The 17,259-nt window shown below is 55.5% G+C and overlaps 1 protein-coding gene across 1 annotated transcript; it reads left to right on the plus strand.

The window, feature by feature from the left end:
- The first annotated feature begins 880 nt into the window (after positions 1-880).
- FGF4 (fibroblast growth factor 4) lies at positions 881-2,834 on the plus strand. Its single transcript, XM_074373000.1, has 3 exons — positions 881-1,220; positions 1,836-1,939; positions 2,502-2,834. Exons 1-3 carry the CDS (start codon positions 881-883, stop codon positions 2,676-2,678), a joined length of 621 nt encoding a protein of 206 aa, XP_074229101.1. The 3' UTR covers positions 2,679-2,834.
- The last annotated feature ends 14,425 nt before the right edge of the window (positions 2,835-17,259 follow it).

Genomic DNA, 17,259 nt, shown 5'->3' on the forward strand with positions numbered 1-17,259 from the left:
TACAGAACTCCATCCCTAACGACCCAGAGCGCAGATGGCCAAACCCAGGCCCTTGCCTCCCTCCACCTGGTAGCGCCAGACTCTCCCTTCCACGGTCAGTCTTTCCTGGTGCTTACTGTCCCTACCTACCTCTCATTCCCAGGAGTCCACAGGGCCCCAGCAAAGGAGCAGGTTTCTGGGGAGTCCCTGACAGGCAAAGCGCAAGGAGTGACTTCTCAGGAGCTGAGGATGCCGGGTTAGGGCAGCACCCGGGCCGCTGGAGCAGAGGCGGAAAAGGACCCATGGAGACGGGACAGGCAGGCACAAAGTCCAAGAGGCAAAACTTTGGCTGGAAGACCGGGGCGCGGTGGAGGAGACGCAAGGGTCGGGACAAACAGGTCCGGGGGCCGGGCGAAGCCAGGGGTGGGGGCCGGGGACCCTCCAGGTGGCACTCGCGGCGCTTGTCCCCGGCCGCCTCCCCTCCCCCAGCCCTGATTGGCAGGCGGCCTGCGACCGGCCGCGAGCGCCATAGCGCCCCGGGCGCCCAGGCGAGCGCGAACGGCCCCCTGCGGGAGCAGGGGCGGGGTGGCGGGGGGGGGGGGGCGCTCGGCTATATATAGCGGCTCGGCCCTGGCCGGCCCAGCGCGCAGGGAGGCGCGCACCGCTCCGCAGGGTCCCAGGCCCGGCCGTGCGTCCTTCCGCCGCTGCCCGCCTCTCCATGCAGCCCGGGTAGCTCCCGGCACCTGGGGGCCCCTTCGCTCGCCTCCCGCTCCTCCCTCGGCCGCTCGCTCCCTGCCCCAGCCCAGGTCGTGAGCTCCCGCCAGCCCCACACAGGCGCAGCTCGGCCCCCGGCTTCCCGGGCGCACCGACCTGCTGACGGACGCACGGCCCGAGGGCGGGGATGGCGAGGCCCGGGGCGGCCGCGGCGGCGCTGCTCCCGGCGGTGCTGCTGGCCGTGCTGGCGCCCTGGGCCGGCCGAGGGGGCGCCGCCGCGCCCACCGCACCCAACGGCACGCTGGAGGCCGAGCTGGAGCGCCGCTGGGAGAGCCTGGTGGCGCGCTCGCTGGCGCGCCTGCCCGTGGCCGCGCAGCCCAAGGAGGCTGCCGTCCAGAGCGGCGCCGGCGACTACCTGCTGGGCATCAAGCGGCTGCGGAGGCTCTACTGCAACGTGGGCATCGGCTTCCACCTCCAGGTGCTCCCCGACGGCCGCATCGGCGGCGTGCACGCGGACACGAGCGACAGTGAGTGGGGCGGGCGGGGCGGGAGAGTCCGGGCCCGGGGTAGCGGCCGCGCCTTCCAACTCGCACACGAAGGTACCGGCTGGCACCTGCTGGTGGGCTCGGGGAACCGGAGCAGACTCGGGGTCCCGTCCCTCCGGCGTGGGAATGCCGGGGACGCAGACACGCTGGGCACAGGGAGTCGCCGCAGCCACCGGCTTTGCGCACCGGGGCGGCCGAGCCCCGCCTCCCCGCCTTCAGAGGTCGGGGCTCCGGGTGCGGAATTCCAGCGCCTTCGCCCGTGGGCACAGGGAGAGCGGCGCAGCCGCTGGCACTCGCGGGGGCCCGGGACTCGCGCCCATGTCGGGGCCGGGCTCGGGGGCCGCCGGGGCCACCTCTCTCCTGTGGACCGGGACTGGGTGCGGACGCCGCGGGGAGGGACAGGCGGCGAGCCCGCTGGGCTCCGGGGACCCCTTGGGGGCGGCCTGCGCCGGGGAGCCGGGCCTTTTACACTCACCTGCACCCCAGAAATGGGGGTCTTGGAGGCTCGCAGGCGGAGGAGGGGGCCAGGCCGCGGCCAAGTCGGGCAGTGAGGGCCAAGGGTCCGGTGCCTGGGAATGACCCGCGCCCCGTCCCCAGGCCTGCTGGAGCTCTCGCCGGTGGAGCGGGGAGTGGTGAGCATCTTCGGCGTGGCCAGCCGGTTCTTCGTGGCCATGAGCAGCAGGGGCAAGCTCTACGGCTCGGTGAGTACGGGGTTGGGGAGGTGGTGCTGGGGGCGCCTGGCGTGGGGAGGCAGGCGGAGCAGCCGGGCAAGATCGTGACTCTTGACGCTTCCAGGCCGCCCTAGGCGGGAATCGTGGAACTGCGGCCAGGTTCCCTTCCGATGTCCTGAGGCAGTGCCGGTGACCCCAGGCCAGCCCAAACAAGAGGCGCAGCCCCAAGACAGGAGCAGTGTTCCTGCCATCCATGCGCTGGGACTTGCTGGTCCATCAAAGGCTGCCGTTGGGCACCCCTCCCTGTAGCCCCTGGGGCGGGTCCCAGTGGGCAGGACTGCCGCCTTTACGGTGGACACAGTAGAGATGAAATTTTCTGGCTGCCAGGTGCTGGGCAGGTGCCTGGAGCAGCAGCTGCTGCAGGCTGGCATGTCCCTCTGCTCACCGCGGGGAGGTCTTGGCACCTCTGACTTCCCAGGAGAGACCTTGCAGCCAGGCTGGGGTGGGGAGGGAAAGGAGTCCCTGACTGCTGCCCCCAGGGTCCCTTGTCCAGGAGTTAGCCCGACCCGACCCTGCTCCTCCTTCCTCGCAGCCTTTCTTCACAGACGAGTGCAAGTTCAAGGAAATCCTTCTGCCCAACAACTACAACGCCTATGAGAGCTTCAGGCACCCCGGCATGTTCATTGCCCTAAGCAAAAGCGGGAAGACCAAGAAGGGGGGCCGCGTGTCACCCACCATGAAGGTCACCCATTTCCTCCCCAGGCTGTGACCCGCAGAGCTCCCCGGGGAGGCGGTGCCAAGGGACACCTTGGTGCACTGCCTCTGGACGGACAGTTTAATGCAACAGTAGGTGTAAGATATTTAAATTAATTATTTAATGTGTATATATTGCCACCAAATTATTTATGGTTCTGTGGGTGTGTTTTGTATTTTTCTGGGGGAAGAAAACCCCCCAAGTCCTGACTTTTCTGGTGAAACAATAGAGACCCTTCTACTGGACTTACTTAACTTGTCGAAAAGTTGTCACAAGTGTGCTGCTATTCCGTGTATTAAAAACCGATGACATCAGACCTTGACATCAGCCCTGCTTTGCACCGTCCCCTGTGGTTTGGTGGTGAGCATCCCTGTGTCTGGAAAGGCTTCCTGGGGCTTTGGAAGCCAGTTAAGGAAGCTCCCTGTCTTGGCTCTGTTCCTAGCATCCTCCAGTGCCCCACTCCCTTTTGTGCCCTGGAGATGTTAATCGGGACATATCGGTTTACTTCGGGTACAGAAAGTGCACTGTCGAGGCCACTGCTGCCACTCCGTTTTTAGATCTGCCAAGAATGACCTTTGAACTCTGCTGTAGTCAATCTTCCTCGATCTACCAGATGGGGGAGACCCTTAGGCAACTTTATAAACTCCTGCTTTCTTTTTCTGGATCAACTGCAGCCCATGTTTCTCTGTGGCCCTTGGGGAAAAGGTATAAACAAAGCAATTCGGTAAATCTGATGCAAAGGATGATATTCCACTGGAGGTGGGAAATGGACAAGATGGGTGTTACTTACAATCACCAGCAAAACCCTATGAATGAAACACAGTTTGTGATAGCAGATACTCTTGATAAGTAATGGCATATATATATATATATTTAAAAATGCACACACACTTTCCTGTGTTTGGGAAGCTTCGGGCTAGACCTAGCTACTCATTTTAGGTGGAACGACCTTGTAATTGTACAAAAACCCTTAGTTCGGTTTGCGTGGAGGGAGACGCTGCTTCTCTCTTGCTGCATTCCTGATTAAGTGGGTTTAACATCTACCTCAAAAGCTCAAAAGCCACTCATCTGGCAAAATCTGCAGAAAGCACAGACCGGGTGGAGGAGTTTGCCATTCCCAGTGGCTTTTTTTTTTCCATTTGTAGCCAAAAAGGACTGCAGATAGCGTCGGTGCGCCCCATTCGAACCTTGTCACGTTTGAGCTATCTTTACCCCGTGATTTACTTTTAGTAAGGATAATCATGGTGAAAATATTTGCAGACAGCTGTTAGAGTGCACTATATGGTCACCAAGTAACCTTATATTTTTCTTTATATATTTTGCAAATGTAACCCCTGTCGTTGAAGCAAAAGATGGAAGAGGCAGGGTTGGTGATGTTTAAAAAAAGTTCTGAGGTGATGGCAAACATTTAATTTTAATGAATGACTTTTTAGAGTTTATACAAAATGACCTTAGCTTGCTACCAGAAATGCTCCGAATGTTTCGCCAAGACTTTAATACTCTCCTAGGATGTTTCTGAACTGTCTCCAGAATTAACTTTATGGGAGTCTACAGACAGCAAGACTGGAAAATCTGATTGGAGTTTTTTGACTTTCACATTCCTTTTTAAAACTCTTTGTTCGAATGCAAATCATCTACTTAAAATACTATTCTTAATCTGAGGCCTAGAAGAAAGAAGCCACTTAAGACAGGACCATACATTTTAAACTGCTGTTCATGCAATATAATAAAAATGTTTTTAAAAGTTTTAAACCACGCCCTAGACTCCAGGAGTGATGCTCAAAAGTGCTGATTGCGGGGGGTGGGGGTGGGGGGGTGGAATTTGCGGTCGTTCTGCATTTACTGTATTCACTTAGTAGCAAACCAGATTGTTTTAAACGCCGTACACATTGCACGCTGTCTTGTCTCAGGGTCCAATCAGATGGTCAGGAACTCAGAAGTCTTGAGTGCAGAATTCCGCCACCCTTGGCGACTTGTATTTATTCAGCGAATCAGGTTTAAGCGTTTAGCGACGTAACAGACCCCTGGAAGTATTGTCAAGTGCTTATCTTGCTGGGAGGGGGATCTGAGGTTGCTGTATTTACTGCTGTTTTCAGAATCTGTCTGTAGTTTTATACAGGTGCTGACCCACGTTGTGATTTATGTGCTGTGCACATTGAGGTACGGAGTAAATGGAAAGCATTTAGCGCGTCTAAAAAGAACCCCATGTAAATAGTTGGGAGAGGTATTGCAAACGATTAAAACCTGCCTTGAAACACCAAGCTCTGCTTCTCTCCCCCTGTCTTCCAGAGTCTATTTGAGGCCGGGAGCCTCGCCTGGCTGGGGCGGGGTGGGCGGTGTTGCCAGCTGTGTCCACACAAATGTGACCTTGAAGGCAGGACCCTGGGGGGGTGTGAGTGTCACCGAGCTTGGTGAGGACTCTGAATCTCGCAGTTTATTCTCCCGATGGGCTAATTCACACTGTCCCCACCCAAGGAACGGGGACCAACGAAAGCTCTGCGCCCCTTGCCTTGGCCCGATGGAGGCGAAAGCGATTCGCACTTTTCTGCGTGTTGGGGGTGAAGTCCCCAGAGTGACTCAAGGGAATTCTTGAGTACACACCGCCACCAGTCTTGAAATCAATATAATGAACCCCAACTAGCCATGTACAAAAAAAAAGAAAACAGAATAAAGTCATATAGAAAATTCCACGAGGGTGTCAATCACAGTAAAGGTGCAGGTTGTTTTGTGAGCACTGTATACCTATATACAACTGGTTTCTACTGGGATGTGATGGAGGAGGTGCATTAAAAACATGTCAAGCACTGGGGTGGGGGGGTGGAGAGCTCAGTGGTGCAGCACGTGCTTGGCAGGCACGAGGTCCTGGGTTCAATCCCCAGTATTGAACTGCCTCCAAAAATAAGTAAATAAACCTCATTACCTTCCTCCACCTGAAAAAAAATTAAATTAAAAAAGGAAAGAAAAGAAAGAAAAAGCAGGTGGTGTAGAGACAGCTACAGGGAGGAGCCTAGGGAGGGGAGGAGTGTTGTAAGCCGAAGAGGGGCTCAGACACCAGCAGGTGTGCAGAGGCCCAGCCCGCGTCCTCCTGCAGCCTCAGAAGGAGCCAACCAGCCCACACCCTGACCTTGGGCTCCCAGCCTCCAGGACTGGGGGTCAATCAGTTCTTGTTTTTTCAAGCCACCCAGTTTGCGGTATGCGTGGCTGCAGCCCTTTGGGACGAAACAGGGGTAATTTTTCATCCACTCTGGGGTGGGGTGGGGACCGAGTGAAACCTTGAATGATGCCCAGCATTGGCCCTGTCCTCTGTTGTCCCCGTGGTCCCCAGAAGATCTCTGTCCTGATCTGTCCTGGCCAAACACGCACGGTCTCATCTGGCTTCTGGGGTGAGAGCCTGCGGAATCTGTCAGCTGAGCCGGCCCCCGCTGGGCCTCCCAGCCTCCAGCGTAGACTGATGCTCGGTCCACAGGGGACTGACAAGTCATTCGTTCACGTAACGTGTATTTGTTGTGTGCCTACCGTGTGCCAAGACAACACAGCCCTAAGAGTGCGGGGTACGCAGGTGAGGAGAACCAAGATCGCTGCTGCGCACGGGGACGCCTCATGGTCAGGAGGGCGATGACGCCAGGCGAGGAGCGTCAGCATCCAATAAAGTGGGGGCGACAGCGGCCAGGGAAGGGGGGGGAACAGGCAGCCCGGCCTCGCTGGAAGGTGGCCTTCGGACAAAGGTGAGGGCGCTGAGGTAGGAGGTGACGCGGGTGGAGCCGTCCAGGCAGAGGGAACAGCCGGTGCGAAGACGCTGCGTTAGGAGAAGGCCTGGTGCCTGGAGGAGCCCAGAGGAGGCCGGGGTGGCCGGAGCCTGGGGAAGGGGCCAGGGAGGAGGCGAGGCCAGAGAGGCTGGGTCAGGGGGCCATCTCGACACCCGGGGGCCGGCAGAGAAGGGACACAGCCAGCAGGCTGAGACTAGACGCTCGAGGGGAGGACTCGTGCTGGAGGGGGTGCTGGTCAGCGTTGGCAGCAGAGCAGTGGGGGTGCTGAGACGTCAAGTTCATAAAAGAGGGGGCGCAGGGCGGGTAAAGGGAGGCTGCTGGGGTTTCTCCAAGTCCACCTGCCACCTAGGGCACCGCGCCCTCCGTTCTGTTCTCACATCTGCCCTCCTTAGTGACCCAACGGGCTTGCAGGCCAGCCTCCCTGCTTCTCAGCTGTGTGAACTTGGGCGAGGAAGGTGACTTCTCTGTGCCTCACAGGCCAGGTGTGAGGACGGAGGCAGGTGTGCAGTGCTCGGTACAACAGTCACCATCCCCTGTCGGCACTGTTATTCTCCCTGAGACTTAATTACAGTCTTTACGACCCAGTCCTTTTTATCTCAGTGCTGATGGGATGGCTTCCCAGCCCAGTGTTAGGAGTCACTGTAGTGCAGAACAAAGGCCCTCATCTGGGCGTGGCGGGGTCTTCTCTGAGTACTGGCTTGCCTAGTTTCAGAAGGGGACCCTGGGGGCCTCCCTCCCCACCAGGAGCCCGCCCTGGTCCACTCCTGTCGGGTCTAGAGTGTGATGGGTCAAGGAGTCCTGAGCTCAGAGTCCTTCTTCGATGCAAATAAATTGTAATTGTTCTTCATTTATCATTTGAATCCTAAATGTTTCTCTAAAAAAAAACTAGGGCCAGATACAGAGAACAAACTAGTGGTTACCAGTGGGGAGAGGGCGGGGGGAGGGGCGAGGCAGGGGGCAGGGAGTAAGAGACATTAACTTATTATGTATCAAATAAGCTACAAGAATGTATGTAACACGGGGAACATAGCCAATATTTTATAATAACTATAAATGGACTATAACTTTTAAAAATTGTGACTCACTATATTGTACACCTATAATTTATGTAGTATTATGCATCAGCTATACTTCAATAAAAGACATTGTTATCAACAACAGCAAAGTGGGGAGAGGGAGGGGTGCCCGCGCTGGGCCATGTCCTTGGTTGGGCAGGGGACCGCGCCTGCCCTGGACCGCTGGGGGTGCACAAGGATGCAGAGGAGAGCCCGGGACTCGGGCACCTGGCTGGACAAGTGAACACCGTTCCTGCCCAGCCCCCACCCTCAGCCCCACCCCCCTCCCTGAGCCTCATGCTTTGTTCACTCGGAGGCTGCAGAAGCACCCCACCCTCTGCACGTCCGAACCCTAGAATGGCTGGCTGGGCCCGCCCCTCCTGTTGCCCAGGAGCACAGGCCAGATCCTGGGGTGCCCTCCCCCCGCTGCCCACTGGCCTGCGGTCCCTGCTCTGAGCAGAATTGGTTTCGCCTCCTTGGCTCTGAAATTCACCCATCTCTCCACCTACTGGGCAGCACCCTTTGTGCCGGTCATCTCTGCATGGGCCCAGGTGGCTCTCAGCTGGCCTGCCTCCTCCACCCGGCCCCCAGCGGATGTCCCGTCCTCTGGGGCCTTCTCAGCGTGCCTGTCCAGTCCCCCAGCCCTCTTGCTGGAAGTCTGTCCACAGCCCCCCTTCGCAGTTTGGGTCAAGATCGCAGCCTCCATGTGGCCAGAGACGCCGCTCTCGTTGCTTCCTGCTGCACAGCAGCCTGCCCTGGAACTCAGGACTGAAGACAACCGTTGGATTAAACCTCACAGTCTGGGGCTCTGGGATTTGGACAGGACCCAAAGGGCTGATTCTTTTGCTTCTCATGGCATTGAAGGACTCAGTCTTTGGATGGACTCAACTTGGGGCAGGAAGGGGGTCATAACTCTTACACGGCAACTCACGGCTTCTAGGGAGAGTGCTCAGAGAGGCCCATGGCTTCTTATGACCTGGCCTGGAAAGTTCCAGAATGTTCTTCTGCCATTGGTCACGCACACCCCTCAGACCAGCCCGGACTCCAGGGGAGAGAAAAGCACAGCGCGCCCAGCCCCTGTAACCTAGTGCGGAGGCCCTGTGCACGCCCGCGCAGGGCCGCCCTGCCACCCCGCCGCCTCCGCCCCAGGGCTCGGCCCTGCTCACGCTGCACGGCTGCTCTGGGGCCCGAAGGCACTGTCCGCTCAGCCGCCGGCCTTCTGCCATACTGCCCTCCCAGCCTGGAACGCTTTTCCCGCAGCTCAGTGTCCTGGGGCTGACCTAACAAATGACCACAAAACAGGTGGCTGAAAACAACTGAAATTTATTCTCTTACCGTCGGGAGGCCAGAAGTCTGAAATCAAGGTGTAGGCAGGGCCTCGCTCCCTCCAGAGGCTCCAAGGGAAGGTCCTTGCTACTTTTTCCAGCTTCTGGGGGCTCCGGGGGCTCCTGGGCTTGTGGCCACGTGCCTGCAGCCTCTGCCTTGACTCCATGTGGCCTCCTCATGTCTCCATCCACATTTCCGTCAATGTTACGGAGCATCAGTCATTGGATTTCAGGCCCACCCTAAGCCAGTATGACCTCATCTCAACTTAAATGATTACATTTGCAAAGACTGTTTCAAAAAACGTCTTGGGTGGACTTGAACTCAAAGGGCACTAATCAACCCAGTATACAAGTTAACTCTGATTTGTTATTAAATCACACCTCAAGGGCCATTTGCTGTACGGACTAAAGGAATTGATACCTGCTCAGTGCTGGGAAGATCAGGGTCTGGCCTTCGGGGGCTCAGCCGGTGTCCTCATCCCCAGCGCCTTTTCTGGCTGAGTCTCACCCCAAACGGAGCCACGTTTCCCGTGACTGCTCCCTGGTGTCTCAGGGCAAGTTCCCTAGAAGCTAAAGCTGGATGAGGGTTCCCTAGCGAGGGGTTGATCAAGGGGGGAGCTCTCCAGAAAAACCTGGAAGCAGATGAGGAAAGCAGAACAGGACCAGGAAAGAGAAAGACGGGACCACAAGGGGTCCGGCCTGGCCTGACCCGGCGGGGCGCTCTGGAGCCGGGGACCTGGCTTGGTACTCCCTTATCTGTCCCTAGCTGCCTGCAGGTTGCCCCAGGGGAGAGCAGCCCCTCCCAGGCACCAGGCAAGCTGGCTCCTTTCTGGGAAAGGTAAGGAGCAGGGCGTGATGAGCCATCAGCGGCTTTGGGATGAATGCACCATCCTGGGAAGGGCTCCTGGGTGGGGACCAGCATCAACCACTCCAGAAGTTCTTCATAATCCTTCCACAGTTATTAATTGATTGATGAATTAAATAATTATTTGCGTGGGACTGTTTTCTCTGTCTGCCCAAGACTGGAATCTTTGAGGGCAGGGACGGGCTGAAATTCGCTCACCATCCAAATATCCCCCAGACCCAGGATGGCCCTGTGTACCTACGAGGTGCTCCAGGCAGGCATGTGGGGGAAGCCTTTCCTGGGATCATAGGTGTAAGTTAGTGTGTGTCCTCACCCCCCGGGTCGGGTCCACAGTCTGCCCTGCCGGGCAGGAGAGCAGGGGCCGGTTTCAGTGGTGAAGGAGCCCCTGGAGGCTAACGGTGGGACTGCCAGGTGTGATGTCAGCCCATCCAGCAAGTCTACTCTTAGTTTCCCCACTCAGCTATGAGGGCCAGGGCTCCCCCTTCTTTTTAATGGTGGTAAAATAAAACATAAATCTATCATCTTAACCATTTTTAAGTGTACCGGCTTGGTGGCATTTCCTTCCTAATGCTATGCAGCCATCACCTCCATCCATCCCCAGAGCTCTTTCTGCTTCCCCAGCTAGGCTCTGTCCCCATGAAACACTAACCCCCCTCCCCCAGTCCCTGGAACCCAGCACTCTATCATCTGTCTCTATGGATTTAACTCCTCCAGGGACCTCCTGTAGGTGGAATCATACAGTATTTGTCCTTTGGTATCTGACTTCTTTCCCTGAGCTTCATGTGCTCAGCGTTCATCCATGCTATAGTCCGAGTCAGAATTTCCTTCCTTTTTAAGGCTGAATAATATTCCCATTTCGCTTGTTCATTCAAACATCAGTGGCCACTTGGGTTGCTTCCACCTTTTGGCTGCTGCGACCAACGCTGCTGTGATGTCTCTGCAAGGACCCAGCTTTCACTGTGCGTGCCCGGGAGTGGGATTGCTGGTGCACGTGGTCATTTTATTTTTTTTGAGAAACCTCCACACTGTTTTCCATAGTGACTGCACCAGTTTACATGCCCACCAACAGTGCACAAGAATTCCACTTTCTCACATCCTTGTCAACATTTGTCATTGTCTTTTTTTTTTTTTTTTTGATAGTAGGCATCTAGCGAATGTGAGGTGGTATCTCATCGTAGCTTGGATTTGCATTTCCCCGCTGATTAGCATCTTCTCATGTCCTTGTCGGCCACTTGAAGATCTTTATTTTGGAGAAATGTCTATTAAGTCCCTTGCTCATTTTTAAAATCACACTGTTTACTTTCAAGTTTCTGAATATTAATCCTTTATTAAATGTATGACTTGCAAATATTTTCTCCCAGTTTGTGGCTTGCCTCTTCACTCTGTTGATCGCGTCTTTTGATGCACAAAATTTTAAAATTTTCATGAAGTCCACTTTGTCTATTTTTTAAATTGAATGATTCTTTAAATTCTATCATGTTTTACAATTTTCAAAAGCTTCACACACATAATTTCATATAATCCCATAATAAGCTTTTTTCTATTTTTTCTTTTGTTGTCTGTACCTTTGGTGTCATATCCAAGAAATCACTGCCAAATCCTATGTCATGAAGATTTTGCCCTATGTTTTCTTCCAAGAGTTTTATAGTCTTAGGCCTTACATTTAAGTCTTAAGATCCATTTTGAGTTCGTTTCTGTATATGGTGTCAGGTCAGGGGCCCTTATTTTTTTCAAAATAGTAGACAGCATGCTTATTTCCACGACTTTCGTTTTCCCTGACCCCCGGCTGGGTTGCGGGGGCAGGTTGGAGGGTGTCCCCTGGGATGGGATGGAGCTGGAGCATTGCGGACCCCCTGGTCTCATCCACCATGTTGGTTACTCCTTGATGCTGCTGGGCGGAGACCAAGACGCCTTGGGGATTCCTTTCCCAGTGGTCACATCCAATCACGTTCAAAGTAGTGTGACGTGTTTCACTTCATGAGCCAACTTTCACTCCGTCTGGCCCAGCCTCATCCAGAAGGCCCTTGGTGTATACATGTGGGGGCAGGTGGCCTTTGGCTGTTTTGCCCCTAGACCCCAGACCCCACACATTTGGACTGCCTTCCACACTTCTGGTGCCTGGGACTGGGTGGGGTTGGCAATGCCATCCTTGTGGGATGCAGCAAACCAAAACTAAGAATCACATAGATCTCAGTCCCCATTACTTCCTTTGGGGATGCTGTGTGACCTGTGCTTCGCCAACATCCACAAGTGCATGCACGCATATATGTGCATGGGGTTGATCAGATGACACCAGGAGCCTCAGGCCCTGCACCTTTGGGGTCATCTTGGGGCCCGGTGGCCAGGACACCACTCAGAAGTGGTCCCTCTGGACCTGGAGCCCCAGTGCCCACACCCAGTGCCCTCTGGTCTGGTCCCAGGCAGTTGCTATCTCTAGAGCTGCCCCAGGTTGGTCCTGAAATGTCCCTCAGTGTTGTCAGTCCTGGACTCCCCAGCTCCAGGGCTCCTAGGAGGAAAGCCTGGGTCTGGAAGGCGAGAAGGACTCCTGCTGCCGCCCTGCACCTGCTGTGAGCTCTGAGCAACGAGGCTGCACCCGCTGAACTCTGCTGTGCGACAGCAGGATGGAAACAGCGGTAACAGCCCCCCTCACAGGCTGGCAGGAGGGTTAAGAGAGTTGAGGCAGGGCTTCCAGGACCTCAGATGGTCAGGTGCCACCAGGGCTACTGCCGCACAACTCTTGGGGGTGCCGTTTCTTCCTGGGTCCTGGGTTCCTCCCCCGTGATTTTCCCTCTACCCACACACCATCTGTACTTCTATTTACCCACTATTTTTCTTTCCACCAATCCCTTTGTTATTTAAATAATTGTTTTAAAACTTTGCAATCCCAGCTTAAATGGAAAAGCATTGTCCCAAGCACACACAGAAGGTAACCCATGAGAACAAACTCATAATGATGCTCGCACATTCTTGCAAGATGCTGAAGGCTCTGAACCAGGGCCTGCCCTTTTTTTTTCCAAGGAGATTTGCAAGTGTTAGAGATATGTTAAGGACTTACTATCACCAAACAGAAACTTTCTCCTCTTAATGAAAATGGCTGAAAGGGACTGTCTTCACTGTGAGATTCCCTGTGACTTAATGCCATCCCCCCACCCCGTCCCATCTAAAACTCCCTCTCCCGAGGGTGGCTGGAGTGACACTCTGCACTGGGACGCACCCTGTTAATACCCAAAAGGGCCCAAACAGCGGACTGCCCACTCTGGGCAGACACGGAGCCAAACCCCAGGGCACCCTCTCCACGAGGACCTGCCGGCACGTGCTTGTCTGTGCAGAAGCCCAGACTCTTGGATAAAACGATGGACGAGAAGGAGGGGCATAGGTCAGTGGTAGAGCACATGCTTAGCATGCTTAAGGTCCTGGGTTCAATCCCCAGTCCCTCCATTAATTTAAAAAAATGATGAATGAGTCTCTGGGAAGGTTCAAAAATGGCCATGACTTCTTTGACTCTCCTCCCACTGAGAGCTGGGCGCCTATGTCCCCTCCCCTGTGACTGAGCGGGCTCCTGACTGCTCCCAGCGGTGGAAGAGCCACTGTGCCTTCCGGGGCTGGAAGGCGATTCAGCTTTGATTTACCAGACCCCTTGTCCTTGCAGCCCTGAGCCGCACCGTCGGAAGTCCCACCGACCAGGGCTGCCGTACTGGGAGGAGGCCCAAGCTGTGTGAAGAGGCCGTGTGTTCTCGGCGTCCAGCAGCGTTCCTGGCCATGTCTGGAGTTCAAGCCGTCTCATCCCACGTGAAGAAGCCTCCAGGTGACTCCAGCTCCCTGCTGCTTGTCCCCTAAGCTGAGGCTCCAGATACCGTGCAAGGGAGACAAGCCGTCATGTGTGTCCTCTGTCCGAGTTCCTCACAACAGAATCAGTGGTTAGCCCAGCGCAGTGGTTGTTGTCTTGTACCATAAGTTGGGAGGGAGCTGGTTAGAGAGCAGGAGCCAACAGAGGCAGGGAAGATGGACGGAAGCACACACCCTTTGCAGCCCACTTGCTCCCCAAAACCACAGGACATCCAGGCAGGCCGGCTGGCTGCACATTTTCCTTCCTTTGTTCTGGGAGGGGAGCTGGGACCAGCCATGGAGAACAGTGATTGCTTGTCGTGGGAGCTTCTGGAAGAATCCAGGATTTTCTGGTGGCCTGAGGGAACTGCAGCATCAAGGGCCAGTGCAAATCCTGGTGGGTCTCCTGGATGGCAGTCAGTTCCTTCTGCGCCCTGAGGACCAGGAGGGGCCGCTTAACAGGGTGAATCGTTTCTGACCCCAGGAACTGGCACGGGGCTGCCACTTGCGCTAGGGGCCCAGGAGCTGAAAGTCTCACTCCATGGGGTCAGCAGGGAGAGGACGAGTGGCCCCTTTCCCTTCTCCTCTTCTGCATCTCCTCTCCTCAGGAGGATAACGACAAAAGATAAATGATCGCCTGCCCAGGGGGCCTCAGCTGCCGGGGGAGGAAGGCCCAGCCAGCGGGAGGTGGAAACTCTGACCAGAATAAGAAGGACATCTCTTGAAGAGATGCAATTTGAGCACGAAGAACAATTAATTTTTAAAATGAGTTTTAAATGTTCAATAGATGGATTTTAGGGGAGAAAAAAAGGATGATGGCTGAGTCTGAGATCTGAAGGCTCATCCAGAAGAAATAGTCCTCTCCCTGCTCAACCCTGCCTCCTCCACCTCTGGCCTCTCCTCGGCCTCCCTGCCCCCATTTTGTTCTGTGCCCAGGCCTCTGCACGCCGCCCCTGCTGGGCCTGCTCTCAGCCCCAGCTCAGGGAGGCTCTCAGCTCACACCAGATAAGCTGGCCTCCCGGTCACTCTCCTCTTGTGTGCAATTGTCTGAAATCTGTATTTCTCTGAACTGTGTTTATTTCTGCACATACCTGTTTGCTCCCACCCCCTCTTAGTGGCGAGCTCCTGGGTCAGGCCTTGCCTTTCTGGGTCAGCGCTGTACCCCAGAGGGAGGGCAGCGCACGCAGGGGACACTTGGCGTGCACTTGTTGAATGAATAACTGAATGAACACATGGAATCTGACCATCTGGTGATCATTGGACAGGAGGTGGTTACGTGTGGTTAGGAACAGATCTTTGAAATGGAAGAAACCTATTTACCAATGCAAATAATCAGCTGGACTGATGGTTGCCACTTCTGGGTAACCTGTTCTATCATTTACTTAATCTTTTTCTTGAAATCAACTCAGTTTTTATTTAGCGGAAACTGTATCCGTCCTGTAATTGGAAAACTGCTCTCCCCTGACACTGATGAGGAGCGACCTGTACACACAGAATCATGATTAAATTCCAGATGGAAACCGGTCCTCCCCAGAGCATCGGCCTGTGTCTTGGCTCTCTCCGAGCTAAAAAGTGAGGATCAGCAAGTCCTAGAAAGGTCTGAGGGGGCGGCTTTGAGACTTTCCTGTTTCCAGTCGGAAGGATGAGGGAGGATGAGCTGCCTGCACCAGCAGGTTATTCAGGTGACTTACTGCTGCGTCCGCAGACCGTCCGCTCTGGGTTCCAAACCAGCAGGCGTCCATGGCTCGCACTTTGGGAAACACTAGAGCAGGACCAAAAAGTCAGCAAAGACATAAAGGATATGAATTTGAGTCATTTATCAACAAGAGAAACCCCTGTGCTCTAAAGAAAGAGGTTATACATGTGGACTGTATTCCACAGAATGTTCCTATAGATGGATCATGTACCCGGGTTTCCCTCTACCCGAAGAAAACTATAATGTAATAAGGCAATCCATGAACTAATCTAAGGTGAATTTTAGAATTTCCACTCCTTGGAAATTAAAAAGGAAAAGAGCTCTGCTAGATGGAGAAAATAGCCACGGACTCCCCCCGTCCTGCCGTGTCTTCCTTTGGAGCATGACTTTCATTTTTCCCAGCCGGGGGCGGGGTTTGCTCCTCCTTGAACCTGGGCTTGGCCACTCGGCTTGCTGTGGGAAGTGGGGCAGTCAGCAGACTTGATGCAAGATGAGGCTTGAAAAGTGGGCATCAGAGCAGGCGTTTCCTCACCGCCCGGGGGACCCTTGCGCCCAGGCTCCCTGCTGGAGGGAGAGACACTCGGCCCAGGTGCGCCCACTCCCCTCCACAGCTTGCCCACCGGCAGCCCCGCAGGCGAGGCCGTCTTCCGTCGTCACCATCAACGCGCCCGCAAGTCCCAGGTGAGGGAGGACGTAAAACGCATCTACACCCAGACCCAGGTGGGGGCCCCCGGGCCCCCGGCCACAGGCCCCCCGGCCAGGCCACGGGCCCCCGGATGCGCCCTGGCTGGGGCGATGGTCTCTCTCCCTGTCGATCTGGTCCTTGCCCCCTACACACGCTCACACTTCCTGGGGACGCCCCTGACCCCTTCCCAGCTCCTTGACACCAGCCCAGGAGGCTGCAGATTCCGAGAGAGGAGCAAACAGTGCCTGGAGAAAAGCCCAGAACCCGCCAAGCCCCGACTCTTTGAAACAAGCTTGAGGGCAGGGCCTGATTTGTGCTTCAGAGCTAACGTGATTAGGGTGGCATTTGTCTCCAGAAAATGCTGATGGACTCAAACAGCCCCCGGCCCCCCGCCGCTCTCCTGGGGGGCTCCTGCGTGACTAGAGCCCAGCCCCAGCCGTTGTCCCCAGAGCTCGGAAGCTTTGCTGAAATCCTGGTTTGGGGTCCTCAGAGAGGCAGGCCCGCCGACCCTGGGCGATGCGTGTGTGGTCACCTCACTTCATGGGTGAGGAACGTCAGGCTAACGTTACCTGCCTGGCTGGTGGGAGGGCCCTCACGTGACCCCCAGATCTCTTTAACCCTAGACTGCCCTCAACCACTTCTCCCCAACGAGAGGCTGGAGAAGTAGTTCAGGCTGCAAAGATGGACAGGTGTTTCAGCCTCATCGCCACGGGTCAGGCCAAAGAGAGGTCAGGGGACAGCATGTGAGTGTTGTGGGGACTGCTGTAACAAACAGTGACACACCAGGTGGCTTAAGACGAGACAAGTTTATTCTCCCCAAGTTCTGGGGGCCAGAATCCGAAATCAGGATGACTTCCTGCCTGTTCCTGCTTCCGGGGGCTTCAGGCGTTCCTGGGCTGTGGCTGCCTCCCTCCGGCCTCTGCCTCCTTCCGGCCTCTGCCTCTGTTGTCACCTGGCCTTCTCCCCTCTGTCTCTGTTTCTAGTTCTCCCTTCAAGGACACCTGTCGGATTTAGGGCCCCCTTTAAATCCAAAATGATCTCATCTTGAGATCCTTACCTTAATTATGCCTGCAAAGAGTCTATTTCCAATAAGGCCACCTTCATGGGAACTGGGGGTTAGGACTTTGATGTATCTCTTTGCGGGGCACCATTCCATCCAATACAGATGGGGAGGTGGAAGCCCATCCCCACCTTGGCAAGCCCGGCTGGGTCAGGAGAAACCGTCCTCTCCTGGGGCCTGGTTGGAGACCGAGAGGGCTGGCCTGACTGGTCCCATCCGATGCTACGGCCCAGACTCAGCAGACAGAGGAGCCAGGCCAGGTGCGGACAGTCTGTGCCATTAGGGCAGAGACATCCTAGGAAAGCAAGTCCAGCTACT

This window comes from Camelus bactrianus, chromosome 10, assembly GCF_048773025.1.
Source record: "Camelus bactrianus isolate YW-2024 breed Bactrian camel chromosome 10, ASM4877302v1, whole genome shotgun sequence".
Classification (NCBI taxonomy): domain Eukaryota; kingdom Metazoa; phylum Chordata; class Mammalia; order Artiodactyla; family Camelidae; genus Camelus; species Camelus bactrianus.

Coding starts and splice junctions, on each gene's coding strand:
- FGF4 (XM_074373000.1), top strand. CDS start 881: ATGGCGAGGCCCGGGGCGGCCGCGGCGGCGCTGCTCCCGGCGGTGCTG. Junction 1,221..1,835: donor GCACGCGGACACGAGCGACA/GTGAGTGGGGCG, acceptor CCCCGTCCCCAG/GCCTGCTGGAGCTCTCGCCG. Junction 1,940..2,501: donor GGGGCAAGCTCTACGGCTCG/GTGAGTACGGGG, acceptor CCTTCCTCGCAG/CCTTTCTTCACAGACGAGTG.